The sequence below is a fragment of the Felis catus genome, chromosome B1 (assembly GCF_018350175.1).
Source record: "Felis catus isolate Fca126 chromosome B1, F.catus_Fca126_mat1.0, whole genome shotgun sequence".
NCBI lineage: Eukaryota > Metazoa > Chordata > Mammalia > Carnivora > Felidae > Felis > Felis catus.
In genome coordinates this window covers 171,599,335-171,621,050 of record NC_058371.1, presented here as the reverse complement: position 1 = coordinate 171,621,050, position 21,716 = coordinate 171,599,335, and the positions used below count along the sequence as shown (strand labels likewise).

The 21,716-nt window shown below is 33.6% G+C and overlaps 1 protein-coding gene across 13 annotated transcripts in view; it reads left to right on the top strand.

Moving 5' to 3' along the window:
• N4BP2 (NEDD4 binding protein 2) overlaps positions 1-21,716 on the top strand; it is an 86,386-nt gene that overhangs the window by 36,055 nt on the left and 28,615 nt on the right. For 12 of the 13 annotated variants that reach the window (XM_019829617.3, XM_019829622.3, XM_045056447.1 and 9 more), the window contains 7 exons: positions 3,127-3,215; positions 8,324-8,400; positions 13,016-13,171; positions 14,720-17,112; positions 17,719-17,804; positions 18,324-18,369; positions 19,878-20,074. In XM_019829617.3, coding sequence (XP_019685176.2) covers positions 3,127-3,215; positions 8,324-8,400; positions 13,016-13,171; positions 14,720-17,112; positions 17,719-17,804; positions 18,324-18,369; positions 19,878-20,074 — 3,044 coding nt within the window. Of the gene's footprint in view, positions 1-3,126; positions 3,216-8,323; positions 8,401-13,015; positions 13,172-14,719; positions 17,113-17,718; positions 17,805-18,323; positions 18,370-19,207; positions 19,327-19,877; positions 20,075-21,716 lie in introns of those variants that run through there. The other variant, XR_002156413.3, reaches the window with a different exon arrangement.

Genomic DNA, 21,716 nt, shown 5'->3' with positions numbered 1-21,716 from the left:
GTTGAATGTTAATTGACCATATAATTATAGGTTTATTTCTGGGTTTTCTATTCTGTTCATTTGATCTATGTGTTTCTTTTTATGCTAGAACCATGTGATTTTAATTACTACTGCTTTGTAAAAGAACTTAAAATCTAGAATTGTGATACCTCCGGTTTTATTTTTCAAGATTGCTTTGGCTGTTCGAGGTCTTTTGTGGTTCCATACAAATTTTAGTATTTTTTTTCTTTTTTGTTCTAGTTCTGTGAAAAATACTGTTAGTATTTTGGTAGGGATTGCATTAAATGTGTAGATTGCTTTGGGTAGTATGGACATTTTAACAATGTTTTCCTTCCAACCCACAAGCATGGAATATCTTCCCATTTGTGTTGTCTTCAATTCTTTCATCAGTTTTATAGTTTTCAAAGTACAGGTCTTTCACAACTCTTTGGTTAAGTTTATTCCTAGATATTTTATTGTTTTTGGTGCAATTGTAAATAGGACTGTTTTCTTAATTTCACTTTCTGCTGCTTCATTATCAGTGTATAGGAATGCATCCGCTTTCTGTACACTGATTTTGTTTCCTACAATTTTACTGAATTAATTGATCAGTTCTAGTAGTTTTTTGGTGAAGTCTTCAGGATTTTCTACATATAGTATTTCATGTCATCTGCAGATAGTGAGAGTTTTACTTCTTCCTTATCAATGTGGATGCCTTTTATTTCTTTATGTTGACTAATTACTGTGTCTAGGACTTCCAGCACTATGTTGAATAAAAGTCATGAGAGTTGACCTCGTCTTGTTACTGATCTTAGGGCAAAAGCTCTCAATTTTTTAGCATTGAGTGTGATATTGGCTGTGGGTTTTTCAAATATGGCCTTTATTATGATGAGGTATGTTCCCTCTAGACCTACTTTGTAGAGAATTTTTATCAGGAATGGATGTCATACTTTGTCAAATGCTTTTTCTGCATCTGTTGAAATGATCCTATGATTTTTATCCTTTCTCTTATTGATGTGATATGTCATGATTGTTTTGCAAATATTGAACCACCTGGCAACCCAGGAATAGATTCTGTTTGATTGTGGTGCATGATTTTTTCAATGTATTGTTGGATTTGGCTTGCTAATATTTTGTTGAGGATTCTTACATCTATATTTTTACGTTTATATTCATGGCCTGTAGTGTTCTCTCTCTGTCTCTCTCTGTCTTTTTGTGCTGTTTATCTTGTTTTGTATCAGGGTAATGCTGGCCTCATAGAATGAATTTGGAAGTTTTCCTTCAGCTATTTTTTTGGAATAGTTTGAGAAGAATAGGTATTAACTCTTCTTTAAACGTTTGGTAGAATTTGCTTGTGAAGCCATCTGGTCCTGGACTTTTGTTTTTTGGGAGTTTTTTTGATTAGTGATTCAATTTCATTGGTGGTAGTTGGTGTGTTCAAAATTTCTATTTCTTCCTGCTTTAGTGTTGGTAGTTATACGTTTCTAGGAATTTATTCATTTTCTCTAAGTTGTGCAGTTTGTTGGCATATAGGTTTTCATAATATTCTGTTACCATTATTTGTATTTCTGTGGTGTTGGTTGTTTTATCTCCTCTTTCATTAGTGATTTTGTTTATTTGGGTCCTCTTTTTTTAATAAGTCTGGCAAGAGGTTTGTCAGTTCTGTTGATCTTTTCTAAGAATCAGCTTCTGGTTTCATTGATTTCTTCCATTGTCTTTTTAGTTTCTATATCACTTATTTCTGTTCTAATCTTTATTATTTCTTTCCTTTTGCTGGGTTTAGGTTTTGTTTGTCTTCTTTTTCTAGCTTCTTAGTCTTTTGTTATTTTTAAATTGGATTATTTGCCTTTTTATTACTGAGTTGTAAGAGAGTACATGAAACTTAAAACTTCCAAATAGGGGCACCTGGGTGGTTCAGTCAGTTAAGCTTCTGACTTCAGCTCAGGTCATGCTCTCCTGGTTTTTGAGTTTGAACCCTGCATTCAGCCTGTATTGGGCTGTGCGCTGACAAGCCCTCCGGACCTGGAGCCTGCTTCAGATTCTGTGTCTCCCTTTCTCACTGCCCCTCCCCTGCTCATGCTCGCACGCACGCACGTGTGCACGCTCTCTCTCAAAAATAAATAAACATTAAAAAAAAAAAAAACCTTTCAGCTAATTTCCTTGTAAGGCGTACTTATTGTGCTTCATCATTAATTTCCTGAATAGGTCTAATTCCTGGGGGGAAAAAGGTAGTTTTATAAGAAAATCTCTTATACAGTGTTTAATAATGTTTTCTTTATTTCAAATCATTACATCTTTGTGTGTGTTTTTTGTTTATATATTATGCTTGTTTGTTTTAAAACTCATGTTTGGAATAATTTTTGATTTATGGAAAGGTTGCAAAGGCAGTATAGAGTTTCTGTATACTCCTCCCCCATTTCCCTCTTCTGTTAACATTTTATATAACCATGGTACCTTTGTCAAGACTAAGAGATTAACAATGGTACATTATTATTATTATTATTATTATTATTGTTATTATTTTAAAATGTTTATGTATTTATTTTGAGAGAGAGAGAAAGCACACAAGCAGGGGAGGGACAGAGAGAGAGGGAGAGAGAGAATGCCAAGCAGGCTCTGCACTATCAGTGCAGTGCAGAGCCTGACATGGGGCTCGATCTCATAAACCTTGAGATCAACCTGAGCTGATATCAAGAGTCCATTGTTTACCCAACTGAGCCACCCAGGTGCCCCAACAGTGGTACATTATCGTTAACTAAACTCTAGGCTTTATTTTGATATTAGTTTTTCTACTAAAGTTCTTATCCCTTCTAGAATCTTATCCAAGATACAGTGTTGCTTTTAGGATGATATTAAGGATAGCTTTTTCCCCATATATGCTGTTTATACATGTAACACACATAAAACTTAGATCAGTTTTTTAAAAAATATTCTGATTATAACTTTAGTATTTATTATTATCCAACACTTATCTGTACTTTAATTTTTTTATACTCAAAAGTGATATTTAGAAGTTGAGTTGTGAGTAAAATTAGCACATATCCATGATTTTCAAATTATGAAAACAAGGTCAGATTTCAGAATTTCAAGAGCATACTTAATACTGTTATAAAAAGTGATTTTTCATTTTCTGTTTGTGTTTTTCAGCAAAAGAAGCATTTGAGAAGAAGGTGTCTCCTATAATAATAGACAATACAAACCTACAGGCATGGGAAATGAAGCCATATGTTTCTTTGGTTTGTATCATAAATTATCATAAGTCAGTAGTAGTAAGTTTGAAATTATTGGGAGATGTTAATTACACAAGTGAATCTCAAGCAAACAGCCCTTGGACTGTCTATAACTGAGCTTTCTGTGTACTTAAGCAAAATGAGAAAAATAGGAATCATTTTTGCGTAAAACTGAATTTATTCAGTTTTCAAATTCTGAGATTCAGTTTTTAAACTCTGAGATAGTTTTTGTTTTTGATGTCTTTTATGAAAAGGTAGTGGTATTAAATTATAATTTTATGTTTGTGTGCATATGCATAATTATAATTTAGGTGTGTGTGTGTGTGTGTGTGTGTGTGTGTGCGTGCGTGCGCACGTGTGTATACACACAAAATCTTTTTTCCTTATTGCTATTACTTGGCAGAATCAAAGTTGGTGGTCCTTTGTTAGTCCTTAAATTTCTTTTGAAAGTTTGCTCTTCGGATAAATTCAGAATTTTATAAATTCAACTATTTTCAGTTCTCCAAATTTGCCATATTCTTTTTTTTTTTTTTTTCCAAGCTTTGATGTCACCTTTTTCAGGAAGTTAGCATTCATTAACTTACTAAAAAGCTGAATAGAGTATTCTTTCTGCTTTCCTGGCATCCTGGCTTACTTTTGTGATAGGCTTAAGCACACTGCTTTTATCAGTAGGTCATTGGGTTGGCTAACTTTTTTCTATGAAGCGCCAGATGGTAAATATTTCAGGTTTTGTGAGCCACATACAGTCTCTGTCATATATTCTTTTTTTTTTTCTTTTCTTTTCAAATGATCCTTTAAAGATATAAAAATTGGGGCACCTGGGTGGCTCAGTCGGTTAAGCATCCGACTTCGGCTCAGTCATGATCTCACAGTTCATGGGTTTGAGCCCCGCGTCGGGCTCTGTGCTGACAGCTTGGAATCTGGAGCCTGCTTCTGATTCTGTGTCTCCCTCTCTCTCTCTGCTCCTCCCCTGCTCACACTCTGTCTCTCAAAAATAAATAAATGTAAAAAAAACAAAACAAAACTATCCTTAGCTCCTAGGCTGTACAAATACTGGCTAATGGGCCGAATTTGGCTCTAAGCCATCTATATATTCTTGCAGATAGGTCTGTTTTATTCATCGTTGACTCTCTAGGATATAGCACTGGGTTTGGCATATAGTAAATATGTATTTGTTGGCTTAAAATGATGAATGAATGAAGCTTTTGTGATTATGGGGTATTCTTTATTTTACTCCCTCAATATTAGCACGTCTGGCACTTTAAAGCTCACTTTATGTTTCTTCAGTTAATGAATGTTGTGCTGCTTCTTTTGTGTTCTCAGCACGTCCAGCCTCTGCCTCCTTTGCTGTGTTTAGTGCACTTGTACTATTTTGAAGGTGTGACTCTTCATTTTCTGAAGAAAATTAATGTCATTTGAGAGCAAATGAGATTTTACTTCTGTGCAGGGGCAGTAGAGGGAACAAAGACTCAATTTTAGTCCATTGGAAGTTGAAATTCAGTTTGCTTTCTGGCCTCAGGAATTCCTAATTTCTAGTCTAACGTATTTATCATGGGAAATGCTTTCCCCCTTACCCTTACTTCTCTGTATGTTTTCCTTAGCTTCCTGCTATCATCTTAGAAAGTTCTTTAACACTTCATTTTCCTATGTAGAAAATAAAGAAGGCCCTGCATTACTGAGTTACTGGTTTTCATTTAGCCTTCAGACTTCCATAATATTTTTCTTTCTCTTTTTTCTTATATAATAATTGAAATTATAAAGCTATTTTTCCATTATTGATTCCTTGGCTATTCCCAACTCTACTTAGAAGTATGAATGACAAGGGGCGCTGGGGTAGCTCAGTTGGTTTAACTTCCAACTTCTGCTCAGGTCATGATCTTGCAGTTTGTCAGTTTGAGCCCTGAGTCAGGCTCTGTGCTGACAGCTCAGAGCTTGGAGCCTGCTTTGGATTCTGTGTCTCCTTCTCTCTCTGCCATTCCCCTCCTGGCATTCTTTCTCTCTCTCAAAAACAAATAAACATTAAAAAAAAATTTAAAAAGTATAAATGACTGCTGCTTATCATAGAATGCCAAATTCATTTTTTCTTCAAAAAGAAGTAGTTATAGGAATTACTGTAGAGAAGGAGGATCCCTTTTTGCTTCTTTTGGTAACAAGATAATGAGAGCTGTGGGGGAGTGGAGTAGATTGGAGATAACAGTCTAATACTATCTTGACTCTCATTTACAAAAGTAGTTAAGTAGTGAGTTGAGTAAGTAGCGAGCAGTCAGGTATGCTTAGTGGCATCTGGCAAAACTGATTACTTTGTTCTACGTATATATGTGTGTATATATATATATATATATATATGTGGTTATATGTACATATGTGTAGTTAAATATATATATATAACGTATATATACACGTATATATGTAGTTATGTGTGTATATGTATATACATATACATATGTAGTTTCCCTTGTGAGTTATCATATAGCTTAAGGTAAATCAGAATCATCCCAATTAATGTAACATTATTAAGATTTACCTATTGATATGGGAGTTGGAGAAGTCTTTAAATTCAGTCTCTTTTTTTCTCTCTCTGTGTATGCATTTAAAATTAATTTGATCCTGAGAGCTATATGACACTCCTTTAGGTCATTAGAGACCAGGGCTGTTGCCAGGCCCTGAATAAAGTGTATGAAATTTGGTATTGAAGTGAGGAGATAGAAGTGAATAGAGTCATTACAGGGTATTATGTCACTTCCTACTGTGGTGTCTTGGTTGATTTTGGGACTTTTCTGTCAGAATGGCAGAAAATAGCAGTGAGTACTTTTGGCATCTTGTCATAAAACTGAGGGGGAGGGGATCAGTAGTGGGAGATGAGGTCAGAGATGTAATGGTGGTTGTGGAGATGGTAGGGCAGATTATATAAGGGTTCATAGATCACTGTAAGAATTTTAGATTTTACCGTGAGTGACATGGAAGATGTATTAATCTGCTCAGGCTGTCATAGTAAGATACCATGATTGGGTGTCTGAAACAACAAAAGTAGTTTGTTTTTGTTTTTTTTTTTTCACAGTTCTGGAGGCTAGAAATCCCAGATCAAGATATGGCATAGTTCTCTGGGTGAGAGTTGTTTTCTGGGCTTGCACATGGCTGCCTTCTTGCATGTTCTCTTATTGTATATAGTGAGTTCTTTGGTGTATCTTCTTGTATGCATACTAATCCTATCAGATCAGAGCCTTACCCTGATATCCTCATTTAATCTTGATTACTTCCATAAAGGCCCTATCTCCAAATAGAGTCACATGGGGTGAGTGAGGTTTGAAGGGACACAAACATTCAATCCATAACCAGGTTTTAAGCAGAGTAGTGACGTGATCCATGACAGTTAACAGGATTGCTGTAGCCCAGTGCTGAGAATAGACTTGGGGTTGGGGCTGGAGTGGCAAGCATGGAAGCAGAGAGACTAGTTAGAGGGCTGTAGTTGTAATTAATGTAAGAGATCATATAGCTTAGACCAACATGGTGGCAGTGAAAGTGATGATGAGTAGTGATTAGATTCTGGATATATTTTTGAAAGTAAAACCAACTGAATTTCTTGTTGGATTGATATGGATGTGAGAGAGAGGAGTTCAGTGTGACATTAGGGTTGGTTTTTGGCCTGTATAGTTGGAGGTTGCCATGAGCCGAGAATGATGGCGAAGGATTTAGATAGAATAGTTTTGGAGTAATGGATTTCAAAAGTTTAGGTTTGAATATGTTAAGTTTGGTGAATAGGTAGTTGGATCTACGAGTCCAGAGGTCAGGAGTGAATTCTGAGCTAAAAATAGGTATTAGAGTCATTAACATATGGGTGATATTCAAAGCCAAGGAATGGGATGATATTACTAAAGAAGTGAGTATAGATTAAGAATAGAGGACCAAGGACTAAGTCAAGGACTAAGCATTCCACTGTGGGAAGAGTTGTGGGTGGAAAAGAAGGACTAGCAAAAAAGACTGAGGACACATTTTAGTGGAGCTGGAGGAAAAGCAAGTATGCAGGAACAAAGTGTCGGGAGAAAGAAGTGGTGAGCTGTGATAAATGCTGCTGAGAGTCAAGTAGGAGAGGACTGAGAATTAACTGTAGCATTTTTCAATGTGGAGGTAATTTGTGGTCTTGATGGGCAGTTTCAGTGGAGTAGCCAATTGGAGTGGGTTTAAGAGAAGTGATGAGAGGAATTGGAGATAGAGTGTAGTAATTCTTTTGAAGGCATTTTCCTGCAAAGGGAAGCAGGAAAATGGGGAGCTGGCAGAGGAAAGGGGATTAAGAGTAAGATGGGAGAAATAATTGAATGTGATAAGATTGATTCAAGATGGAAGGAAAAATTGATGATAACTCAGAGGGGAGAATTGCTGAACTTGGTTATTCTTGAGGTGGAGAGAGGAGATTGGATCTATGCAGAAGTGTAGGGCATAGCTTTTAGATAATGGTCCTATTAGAGTTTTGAAAAATTGAATGAGCTATTATTTGAAATAGCTTCAAAATTATAAAAGTAATGCATGTGTGATAAATATTCAAATTATAAAAAGGAGTGCTAAAAAGTCCTACTCCTTTGAGGTAGATGCTTTTAATAGTATTTTTTAGAATCTTTCCAGAAGTTTTCTATATTGTGTAAAAATGTGTGATTAATTCTTTTTTACCCAAGTGAAAATTATGTATCTTTCTTAACAGTTTATATTGGGGCCTTTTCTTTTTAACACATATAGAACTTTCAAAATTTCTGTATGTATTTTCATTGTATGGTTGTACCTTCATTTATTTAGCCAGTTGCATATTAATAGTCACTGTGTTGTCTCCTTTTGCTATTACAAATAATAATGAACTGGATATCTTAGGGGTGTGTGTGTGTGTGTGTGTGTGTGTGTGTGTGTGTGTGTGTGTGTGTATTTGCAGTCATATAATTATTAGTAGCATAAATTTCTGGAAGTTAATTGCTGGGTCAATGAGATTGTGCATTTTGCCGATTTAACAAACCCATCACAATTAGATAATCTTTAGGTTCTTTCAGTTAACATGCTATGAATTTGGAAACAATTCCTTTAATTTCATGGAAGTAATTATTTTTAAATACATTTGTCTTTTTTGTACATAGTCTCAAAAACATAAATATAAAGTTCTTTTCCGGGAACCGGACACATGGTGGAAGTTCAAACCAAAGGAACTTGCAAGGTAAAATGTAGAGACCATCTAACACGTTTTTAATTTTATGGCAGTGATAGAAAGTCCATCTAGATTTTTTCTCTCTATAAATAATCAATGAAACAAAATAGATTGGATTGCAGCTTTTGTAACAAATTTTGTATTTCCTATAGACTTTCTTTTTCAGTTTTTGAAGAGTTTGTATCTTATTCCTAATGCTGAGTTAATTAACAGAAGAATTACAATTGTCTTATATAGTCAGTACTTTATTGCTTATTAATAATATAATGTCAATATTTGAAATTAGAATAGACCCTGGGGATTGGCATACCTGAACCTTGTGCTATGGGAGGAGTAAATCATTGTAGCTGCCTGGTGACTTAGAATACTGAAAGGAAGTGAGGGAGGTATAGGTGGAAAAGGTAGCAGATGTCCAACTATCCAAGTATTGCACTACCCTCCCCTCTCCTTGCCCATCTCCCAAAACTTATGCTTTTTTATGTGATTATTTGACTTGAATAAAAATGTTACCCTACGACATGGACACATCATGTGTTTTGCTTTGTGCTCTGTATTCCCTTAGAGATAGGCATAACTGGAGTTTGGTCAGGGTATTTTCTTCTTGGTAATTTTAACTAATTTTAATGCTAACTAAAGGGTAACCTAATTTTACTGTATTCATAATGTTGTGCAACCATCACCACTCTCTGATTAGTGAACATTTCCATCACCTCACAAAGAAACCCTGTACCTGCTATTAGTCACTCCCAATTCTCCCTTTCCTTTGGCAAATGTTAATTTGCTTTTCTGTCTCTGTGGATTTGCCTGTTCTGGACATTGCCCATAAATGGAATCATACAATATGTGGCCTTTTGTGTCTGACATCTTTCACTTAGCATAATGTTCCAAGGTTTTATCCCTATTGTAACATGTATCAGTACTTCCATTCCTTTTTATATGCTTTTGATACATTACTAGATTTGGTTTTCTAATATTTTGTTAAGGATTTTTGCATCTGTATAAATGAGTGACCAGTAATTTTTTCTTCCTTGCCCTTTCTTTGCCTGGTTTTGATATCATGGTTTTGGGTTGATAAAATTAATTAGAAGGTGTTTCTTGTGTTTCTCTTTTCTGAGTTTATGTGAGTTTGAAAGTTTGATAGAATTTACTTATGAAACTGTCTGGATCTGGTGATTTCTTTGTAAGAAGGTTCAGTTAGAATTTGTCATTACACCAAAGTTTTCAAATTTATTTAGACTTTATTAAAATAATTTTAGTATTCTCTTACCTTTACATTTCTGCTGCATCCATACTTACGTTCCTCTTTTTAATCTGAATGTATTTATGTGTGTCTTCTTTTTTTCTTGATTATTCTCACCAGAGATCAGATTTTTTATTAGCCTTTTCAAATAAACATCACTTTGCTTGCTTAATCTTTCTATTATAAGTTTGTTTTATGTTCAGTTCACTTCTGCTTCTCTTTTATTCTACTTCATTTGCTTTTTAAAAAAATCTATTTTGTTTATTCTGTTATTTTTATAAGATTTCATTTGAAAGTTTAGGTTATTTTATATGAGCATTTGATGCTATGAATTTCCCTAGGTACTATGTTTAATGCTCCTAGAATTTTAATATAGAATACTTTCTTTTATCATTTACCCCCTTATTTGCATTTTGATTAATTTTACTTTTTAACCCTTGGGTTATTTAGAACTATGTTTTAAAATTTCTGAAAAGGTTATTTTTAAATTCATCTTTTTTAAAAAATTCATTTTCAGTTTAACTGTAGTAGGTAAGATTGTACGATTTGTGTGATTACTAATTCTCTGATAGTATAAAAGATACATTTTGTGACCTAGTATATTGTCAGTGTTTTATAAATGTTTCCTTGATAAAAATATATGCTTTGCTTGATAAAAATATATGCTTTGTTATATATAGTATGTTATAGTATGTTAATACTATATATGTTATATATATATGTTACTATACTATATATACTATATATGTTATATACTATATACTATATATGTATATACTATATATACTATATATGTTATATACTATATATACTATATATACTATATATGTTATATACTATATACTATATATGTATATACTATATATACTATATATGTTATATATAGTTTGTTATATATAGTATGTTATAGTATGTTAATATATTATTAAATCATGCCTATTCTGTTGCTCACATCTTTTTAAAAAAATTTGCTTGATGGATTAATGTTTAAGGGAGGAATGAGGAAATCTGCATGAGAGGGTGTGCTGAACTCTCTCTCTGTTATGTTGAGTATGTTCATTTCTTCTTATATAATTCTGCCTATTTTCACTTTATTCTGAGGATATTTTCTAAAGTGCTTAGAAGCTTAAAATTTTTATATCTGTCTAATTGAACCATTTATCCTTGTCAAGTGATTTTCTTTTATCCTTCATGTTAATTTTAGTTATAAAGTCTAATTTGTCTAATATTAATAGAACTACACCAGCTTCCTTTTAGGATTTGAATGTTATTTCTTTTTCCATACTTTCACTTTTGAACTTTTCAGTGTCTTTACATTTAGGCATATCTCTTATAACTAGTATGATTAGGTTTTCAGAAAACCTCTGTCCATCTTTGGCTTTTTGTTGCTAACCTTAGTTCTTTTATAGTTATTTTGGTTATTCATATAATTGGTCTTGCTTCTTACTGTCTCACTCTGCACTTTCTCTTTATCTCACCTTTCCTGTGATTGTTTTTCTCCTATCACAGAAAATTATATATTTGACTTCTTTCCCTCCTATTATGCCTTATTTTGGATTTTTTTTTCACTGAATGCAAATTTCTTATTTATTTTTTCTTTCTCTATTAATTTGGAAATTATATACACTATTTTTATCCTTTTAATGGTTACATTAAAACTTTATCATGCAAACTTTAAGGTTAAACCATTTTCTTAGCCTTCTCAAAAATAAAAATATTTTCAAACATTTTAACTCTGATACTTACCTGCCTTCCAACGTACGTGCTATGATTGTACAGTGTACAGACAATGTGTGTTTTCACTCATATGGTTATTGCTTTGTCCTTAATTTTTCTTGCATCATAGATCTTTCACCTGGGAATTTCCTTCTGTCTCACATTCATCTTTTAGGAATTTCTTTACAGTATAGTTCTGTTTCATGTCAAACTCATTTTTTTTTTTTAATCTGAAAATTCTTTTATTGCCTTCATTCTTGTAAGATACTTTCACTGGGTGTATAGATTCTAGATTGACGGTTTCTGTTATTGAAGATAACGTTTAATTCTCTTTTGCCTTCCATTACTGTTAAGTCAGCTGTGATTCTAATACTTGGTTTCTTTGTCAGTAACTAGGTTTTGTTTTTTTTTTTTTTTTTTCTTTCTTTCTTTCTTTCTTTCTTTCTTTCTTTCTTTCTTTCTTTCTTTCATTTCTGGTTACTTTCAACATCATCTCTTTACCTTTGGTGAATGACAGCTTCAGCACCGTGTTTCTAGTGGATTCCTTATTTATCTTGTTTGGGATTTGTTGGGCTTCAGAGATCAGGGGATTTGTGTCTTTGATCAGTTCTGGAAAATTCTCAGCCATTTTTCTTTAAATTGCTTCTGTCCCATGTACTCTCTTTCTGGGACTTGGATTAGATGTATACTGCCTTTTTGTTCTGTCCTCTATGTCTATGTCTCTTAACTTCTCTTTCATATTTTCTATCTCTGCTTCTCTGTGATCTGAAACCAGACAAGATTGAGGTAGGTAAATATGAAAGCCAGATTTGCCAGCATGGCAAATACTAATTTTAGCCCTGGGATCCAGACACTGAGCCTTGGATCCAACCCAAGATTGGAGTGTTGCAACTGAGATGTTTTCATGAAGATTAAGATCCTTGAGAGACTAAAGCATACCATCTGGCCTCCTGGCAGATGCAAATCCAGACGTCGTATGAAGGAAAGCACCCCCAGTTTAAGGCCTAAGGATCCTTTAGTATTAGGTTCAACGGAATATGAGTTCATAAAAATAAAGAAATAAGCTACCATGAGTGAAAGCACAAATACAACAAATTTCATATTTGGATATCCAGAGACTTCAGATACAAGGAATTCTTTTTCTTTGCTTGAACTTAAAATGTATTCAAATATACATTTGCTTAAATTGACTTGCGATTCAGTTTTATTGTAACAGGAGGGCCCTTTGGACATCTAGTCTGCCATAGTGGCCTAAGTGGAAGACTAGTAGAATTTTTTTTACTTACTAGTTAATAATTAAAGTCTTGAAGTAATGGTCATACTCTTATGAAGTTTTTTTTGCAGAGCTTGAGAATAGCTTCTTTTAAAGTTATTAGGACCTGTTGTTTTTTTCCAAGTTGATAAAAGATGTTTGGAAAAGATTATATGGAATGATTTAAAAAATGGTTATTTAAGACATCTTGAATAAGATGAAAATTAGAGTCTGTATATATTGTGTCATGACAAACCAGCTTAGATATTTTTACATATTAGAAATAGAGCATTATTTTGTATACGTTTAAAAAAATGAAAAATGTATCATTGTTTTTCTTGGTGTTATGTGTTCCATTTTTTTAAAACTTTAATTACCAATATTTTTTCTACCCTTTTCTGCCCTGGAATTTTTAGGCGTAATATTCATGGGGTAAGCAAAGAAAAAATAACAAGAATGTTGGAACACTATCAGCGTTTTGTTTCAGTGCCAATAATCATGAGTTCTTCAGTTCCAGAGAAAATTGAACGTATTGAGTTGTGTGCATATTCTTGTGAGGACAGAAGTACTAGGTAGGTTAAAGTCCCTGTGTACAAAAATTCAATTTGAAATATAATTTAAAAAATAATTTTGTAGCTTGTGAAATCACTGCCAAATAACTTTAAAAATAAAAATAGATGTTTGTTATTTGTTGAGTTTAGATCATTGTCTTACCTGAAACAAGATGTATATGGTTAGCAAGAGAAGTAAATTTATGTAAGCAATGACATGGGATTTTGTGGGTCTCAGGGTTTTGTGGGTCCATGTTTATACTGTGAATACTCCTGCTTTCTTTGTGTAACTTCCCACTATTCCAATATTTATTGGTTATCGCCTGTCATTATTTTGTGTTTCTTTAGGTATTAGTGAAAATACTCTTTCAAGTTAGTATTATAAAAATTGATTATTAATGAAATGCTTTGAATAAGTAATACAAGTCATAGCCTTTTGAAAGTTTGCAATCCAGCATGGTACTGATTCTGTTAAACATTTAGGACATATAAACAATTGAATAAGTAGGTGAGTTAAAGAATAACCTTAAATATAGACAGAAGTCTAAATCGCCCATACTTTTTGATGATAAGGGCTGGTGAATCTCTATTAAAAAAGGAGATGGGAATAGAAAATTCATAAATGCTCTTTTATTGAGGAGCAGTGTTGCAAAGTGGTTTAGAGCATGGCTCCTGAGCTGTTTCCTGGCTTCAAATTCCAAGGCTTTGTAATCTTTGACAAATTATAGAATCTCTCTATACTTCAGCTCTTCATTTCTAAAATGGCAATCATAACACTTTGTTCATAAGAATTTCATAAGGATTATGAATTAATACTTAAAAGGGACTTATAATAGCATCTGGCATGTAGAAAACTCAGATGTGATTTCACTTAGGAAGCTTCATGAGAGAGGTGGGACTTTGAGAGCTCCTGGAATAAAGAGAGAAAGGAAGATGAGTTGATAAATTGACTAAGGAAAAAGTATTGAAGTTGAAAGTGTAATGATTAGGCAAAAGTGCTGTTGAGTCTGAAATTAACATTGAGGATGGTTTTAAAAAATTTAACAGGTGACATTTCAAATGACAGCTCTCCTCCCTTTCTCTCATTTCTCTTAGTTGTGCAAATCATGTTGACTCTCCGTGACTTTGTAAATGAAGCTTAAGTATTTTCCTCTGTAGCAAATGACAGATGTTAATAGAGGCAGACCTAGTTTCACACATATTAAGCTTAAATGGTTCTGAAAGAAGCCAGGTGTCCTCTTCTGGGAACAAATTTAGAACCTTTAATATTTAATGCATATGAACACCTTAACTGAAAATCTCATGTTTTTTATTCGAAAAAAGTTTGAGTGCTTCCTATATGCCAAGCATTGTGTTAGGTGTTAGGGTTACAATGAAAGGATGTGTTCATAATGTACTAGGAAAAGATCACGATTAGCTTTTATAATTTTAATTAATGTAGTTTATTTATAGAAGTTTTAGAAGAAATGTTAAGTGTCTTGTCTTTCAGTGAAATGCTTTTTTAATTTAAATCATGTTAATAGCAACATTAAGAGACTTCCTTATAATACTGTAAAAAAAATCTTACAGCCCAAGAGACAATGAAGATATTACCTCTGAAAAAGAAGAAAATGTTTTATCCTCATCTTTGAAGCATCTAGAGTTAACTGAAGTGAAGAAACTTCAAGGGACCAAAGAAACTGTATTACCTGAGAATGTTACATATCTGTCTAATGCAGATTTAAACAAAGGAAGAAGAGAAATAAGTGGTATGAATCCTAACATTCAGAGTGCTTTCATTCAGGAAGTTTCAGACATGTATTTTTCTGATTCTGAAAGCAAAGGACAAGCAACAGAAAAAAGTGAGAAAGAAGAGCAAGTAGAAATGGCTTCTGAAAAAGAATATAGTAAAACTGATGCTGATAGTTTTGTAGAGAGAGTGTCACCAAGTATTTGCTATGGTGAAAATAATCAAGACTATGATCTTTCAAATACTATACCATTTCAAAATGAAAAATCTTCACCTGGTGAAATATTGGAAGAAAGAGCCATGGTAAAGAAAAAAGCCTTTGGAAAACCAAAAAGCAAATCAACTTTGGAAAAGTTCCCAAGACATGAGCTATCAAATTTTGTTGGTGATTGGCCAGTTGATAAGACTATTGGTCAGAGGACAAAAAGGAACCGAAAAACTGAAAAAACTTCATCTGTACAAAGTGACAAAAAGTATAATCGCCCTCAGACACGCAAAGTATTAGATAATAGTCTATCTGTGAATATTGATCACATCCAGCAGCGAGAATCTCCACATGAAAGTACAGAGGAGGACAAGAAATCACAGTATGATGATGCTTCAGAATCTTTCAGTCACTCTCAGTTTGATCTGTATAAAAATACTGAAAAACAATCATTCAGCATTGTGGGTGACTGGCCTTCATCTGATTCTTTAGCTCAGAGAGAGCACAGATCAAGAATGCCAAAAGACAGCTTAAAGGAACCCAACCTAGAATTTGGAACTAATGACAGTTTGAATGAAATAGCCTTCTACACAGCACATGAGGCCTGTTGGGGCACAAGCCCTGAAGAACTAAAAACACTGGGTAGTTCCAGTTCTACTCTAGGAAGTTCTGAATCGCTATCCAGTGAAATGGCCTGTGAGAATAAAACTTGTCCAAGTAAAAAGATTCATAGACAAAACACATCGTCTCTTACTTTTACCAATAGTGGGCCAACTATTCCTGGAGTAGTAGGACCACAAACTTTAGCAGAATTTCCAGACGGAAAACTTAAGAAAGTCCCTGGAATAGAAGAAGGCATGTGTACCCAGACTGAACCACAGGATTTTGCTCTCTTATGGAAAATAGAAAAGAATAAAATTAGTGTTTCAGATTCTGTGAGAGTATTAACCGGACGATTAGATGGATTTAAGCCAAAAGCTTTCAATATTAACACAAAATTAGACATTCAAGAAACAATTCCATATAGGGTAATGTATGATAAAAGCACATATGTTGAAGAAAGTGAGCTCACCAGTGCTGATGAATCTGAAAATCTTAACATTCTTTGTAAACTCTTTGGGTCCTTTTCATTAGAAGCCCTAAAAGACTTATATGAGAGGTGTAACAAAGATATTATTTGGGCTACAAGCCTTTTGTTGGACTCTGAAACTAAATTATGTGAGGATACTGAATTTGAGAATATCCAAAAATCATACGACGAAGCACAAATTGGGCCGTTTTCTCTGGGATTAAATTTGAAGGAAATTATTAGCCAAAGAGGAACCTTGGAGGATTCTATTTCTTCTGTGCCAGAATTTGGCCATGGCACTGTTGTCAGTAACACTAATGTGCAGTCTACCTGTGATTCAGAAAAGGGACACTCAGAGCAGGCAGAAATAAGAGCTATCGCTACTGAAAAACCAGGATTCATAACAGATTTATTTCCTAATGCCACTACAGATCTAAAGAAGAATACTAATGAAGTACTTCCTGGTAGTCAGGCAGAACTTCCAGGTTTATATAACATTAAGCAGCCTTTTCCAGGGACTTTACAAGCTGCTACTGCTAACGATGTGAGGGACACGGAGAAGAACCTAGAAGTCACAGAGATTGGAGACAGTATACATTCTTCTTTGAATTCGTCTGATGTTTTAAACTCTGTATCGAGCACTTCAAATCTGGAGTTAAATGAAGAAGTTGATTTTACTGACTCTTTTGAAATAAAGAAAAATGAAAATCTTCCTAAGACTTATGTGAAATTTCCAAACACTGAAGAATTTATGAATGAAGATGAACAGGAAATGGAAAAAATTCTAATGGCTGAGAATACTTTGTCAGCTGGAGTTAGTGAAGAAGATAAAACTGAGATGTTGAATCCCATGCCAATGATGGCCAAATCTCTGACCATAGACTGTTTGGAATTGGCATTACCTCCTGAGCTGGCTTTTCAGCTCAATGAATTATTTGGCCCTGTTGGTATTGATTCAGGTAAAGAAAAAGATTACCTAAATATGTATCTTTGTGTGAATAGAAACAGATTCAGGGTTCTATCTCCATTTTGAAATTATGTTCTATGTTAACTGAAATATACCTTATTTTTGACACATTTGTTTATAGAGTATTTCAAAAAAATGTAATTTAAAGAAATAGAGAGTATTTATATGGAGTTTGTGTTCATCCCTGCATATGTTGAAAGTTTTCTGGGTATTTACCTCATACTTATTTGCAGAGTTGAACCTTTTTGAATCTGTGGTGCTACTCCAGATATACTTAAGGCAAGACTAATTTCTTAGAACACACTTCTTGAAAAGTCTTGACTAGTGGAAATGAATATCTTAAATATATTCAGGTAAACTGATGGACAGGAATAACTTAAATATATGAAGCATTGTATAATTGCACCCACCAAGAAGTGTGAAAACAGTGACATAGCACATAAAAAAATTATTCTAGGAGCTTTAGAACTAGAAATACAGGTTAGTAATAATATGAATTAGTTTTATGATACATAAAACATAACTGGTTGAGTATGTTTTCTCAAAATGTATAATGAGTAATGATTATATTTTCTTTTCTTTTTTCCCTCCTCACAAGGGTCTCTAACAGTTGAGGATTGTGTGGTTCATATAGATCTGAATCTGGCTAAAGTGATTCATGAGAAATGGAAAGAATCTGTAATGGTTGGTAGGCTTCTTTTTATAAAGAGCTCCTTTTGTGTTCACTTTGCTCTTAATAGAATCTGTTGTATGAAAGATTTCTATTGAATTTTGACTTTGAGAGAGAATGAATTTTTATCAGTAAATAGGTTACTGATATTTTTTCTCTTTCTAGTATTTTTGATTATTTCCAGATGGGCCAAATTATATAACTAATGACGGAGCTCAATATGATTGTTGACTTTTTTTAAGAGAAAAAATCATAAATAGTTTTTACTCTAAAGACTTGTAGCACTGATTGATTAAATTTCAAAAACTAAACAAAACAAAACAAAACAAAACCAGTCTAAGAGCTCTGTAAGTGGCAAAAATATATTAATATAGTCCTACTTCATAATCTTATCTAGTTTTATTGTTTTACTTAGATTTGGCAAGGACAATTGATAGTTTTACAAGGAGAAGTGATTTCTAGAGAAAAATAATATAATCTTATTTTATAATGCACCCTCCTTTGCCAATCCCCTGTCCTGCATTTGTGTTTAGGAGCGACAAAGACAAGAAGAAGTATCCTCTGGCAAGTTTACGCGAGGTAAAACACATATTTTTACTTCTAATGTTCTTGTCATGATGTTGAAACTTGGTGTATGTGTACGAATTTTAATGCATTATTAAATATACTGCCACAAAATGTGTTACCCAAGAATTTGGATTTGAAATTAAAGTTCTTTCAAAATATTTAACATTTAATATTGAAATAAAATAAAGCTAGAAGAACTAAAAAGCACCCGTAATTAACTTTCATGAGTGCAGTGGACCACCTGTGGTATCCTCTAATACGTATAGTCAGGGTATTGCCTGTTTAAGATTTTGTTCTGGTTCGAGAACACTAACGTGTTCATGTGTTTGATTGAGAGCATCATTCAGTTGTTACTTGGTTATTCAAAATTTTTACTGATGTTAATATTATTAGAGCACAAAAGTCAGCCTGCTTTTGTAACATCTGCCAAATTGACAATATTTGATTCCAGATAACTTCTTAGGTAGTGTTGTCAGTGATTAGTGCAGGGTGGCGGACCTGTTAATGGGCCTCCTTTTGTGCACGTTTCCTTCAAACGCCTCTTTTATACGCCTCACACTAGGACTCCAGGTTGAAGATTCTTTGGGTGTGCTTTAGTTGTAGCTTCAAGAGCTAAAGCTATTTGAGAGCTAGAGGTACTGGAAGGGTATCAGAGTTTATGTGGATGGCAGTATCTGCTGTTTCTTTATTCTCTGGGAAAGCAAAGGAATGTATAAAATATGCTGCTACCCTTAGAGATGCTGAAATATTATACATTAAATCTTGTTATTGTGAACTTCTTAGAATGTTCAGTTTCTTCCTTGTGTTGAATATATCATTTGTTCAGTATTTATTTGTTGTGTGCCTCTAGTGGGTTGCAGGTTTGCCAGAATATTGGTCCTTTCAGTCCTTGGAGTGGCTGAGCAGAGCTGACCAGAGCTACTCTAGCTGGTCACTACCACCGGGCTACAACTCCCTTTGTTTACCAATGTATGTGTGTGTCATTTTTTCTGTGTTGATGTGATAAAAAAAAAAAAAAAAAAAAAAGGAGTGGGGGTGGCACTTGGGTAGCTCAGTTGGTTTGATCTTGATTTCAGCTCAGATCATGATCTCCCGATTCTTGGGATTGAGCCCTTTGTCGGGCTCCACGCTGACAGCACGGAGCCTGCTTGGGATTCTTTCTCCTCTCTCTATGCCCCTCTCCTCCAGCCTGCACGCACTCACTCTTGCGCGCGCGCTCTCTCTCTCTCTCTCTCTCACTCTCTCTCTCTCAAAATAAATATTAGAAAAAGTAGAAAGTATTGAGTTGATTTACAATGATACCCACATCCTTGCTCATTTGAAACGTTTCTACATTTATACATATGTCTCGTTTGCAATTATGTGACTATCTATTTTGAAACCTCAGAGTTATGTTATAGAAGCTAGAAATACAAAATCATGTTTCTTTGGTCTTTCTGAGGTAGTTGTAACAGAATGAGTAATGCTTAATTTGTATATTTATTGTTGAGGGTCTGACACTATTTATACTGCTTTTGTAGATCCTTCCCTGGTTGGGAGTATTGGTCTTGATAATCCTGAACAAAAGTCATCTCAGAGAACAGGCAAAAAATTACTGAAGACTTTAGCAGCACCTGAAATGCTACCCTTATTGGATCATTGGAACACTCAAACTAAAAAAGTGTCACTCAGAGAAATAATGTCAGAAGAAATTGCCTTACAGGAAAAACATGATTTGGTATGAGTTAGTATTAAGCCTTAACCGTTAAGCCTTTGTCTCTGACTCTAGGTTGATTGTATGTTTACTTTGTGATTTTCATTTAATTCTGAATTTTCTAGTCTGGGATCTGTATTTAACCTGATTGAAGTTAATGTTAAAATTGAAAATTGTTTTGAAGTTTGAAGCTGGAGGTTTTTGCCTCTGGGAGATTAGTTGATATTCTATTAAAAAAAAAAAAAAAAAAAGCCTGTCTGTACGAAACTGTTATTTTAGATTTAATTTTGCAGGTGATTAAGCTGCATTTTTTTTTGGCTTTTAGTATTTACTTCTATAATTCTTTAATTTTAGAAAAACATGAAAGAAATCTTTCATTTAAAGATAATTTTATTCATAAATCAGTAAAAAAAAAATGTTTGTCTTGCTATTAAAGAACTATCCCAACTTCAAAACAAAATTTTTTAGAGAATCATTTTAGAAACTTATGAATTTGAATTAAGAAATTGAATACTCTTCTTTTTGTAACTTTCAGTCAAACAAGTTCAAACAGAAACTTTATTTTGAATTTTATTTTTGTTCCTTATTCAGCATATCAGATTTTATGAGGCCATAAGTGAATTTGGTTTCTTTTGCATTTCTTCTCAGCCTTTTTTGGAATTCTGAAAATTAGTATTAGAAAATTTCAAAATCAAAAAGGAAAAGAACTTAGAGGTTATTTAGTCCAGTTCTCAAAGAAAAGAAATAATTCTTAGATGTATCTAAAACATTTTACTTACTTTCTTACTCATTTGACTCTTCAAAAGGAGCACCTTTATATTTGGCTGAAATACATAGAATTGGGGCATAGGAAGAATGATGGGATTCTTCTACCTTCGTATTTATTTTTCCCAGTTATTTTGTGAATTAAATTGGAAATATGTTACCATTGTTGCAAGTTTACATAGTCCAAGGAGCAGCCTCTTTGGTAACGCCTTATAATGTAGTGTTCTTTCAAATATCCTCTTCATTTATATATGTAATAAATTGGAGAAATGTATTTTCTTAAAAATAAGGATATCTCATAACTTATGCCCAAATGGTGTGACACCTTTACCTGAAACTCCATTTTTAATGCTGAAACTATGGTTCTAATCTGCCTTTTAATTAATTTCTCTGTGTAATAGTGAACAAATGAGTACCTTCACTTCCCAACTTAATGCATTTTTCTTTTTTCTATCAGTGAATTTTGCTTATCTTTCTATGGGTTGGGTAAATAGAAGCTGAACTTATTTGGTCCCAAGGATACTTCTCCTTAGGTAGAGCCTCAGTAAGAGAATTTCTTACTTAATGCTTTCTTTTCACTCTTCATCTCCAAAGCAGAAATACACTTTGTATTTTTTTAAGCAAAGAATATAAAATAAACATTAGGCATAATATATGAGTAGAATAAGGTCATGAGTTTTCAGTTCATTGATGAGACCTTAGGATTTGTAGTTTAGAAACTCTGTGACCTGGTAGGGTGCTAGTAAATCTGATCACTGAATTTTTTAGTAAATTCAGATTATAATGTGTATCTTAAATAAAACATGAAATATTTTTAATTCTTGAGGTGGCTTGTTTCCGTTACTCTTGTGATGTGTGATGTGTTCAGCTTTACCAGTCCCTTTTACTGGTCAGATTGTCA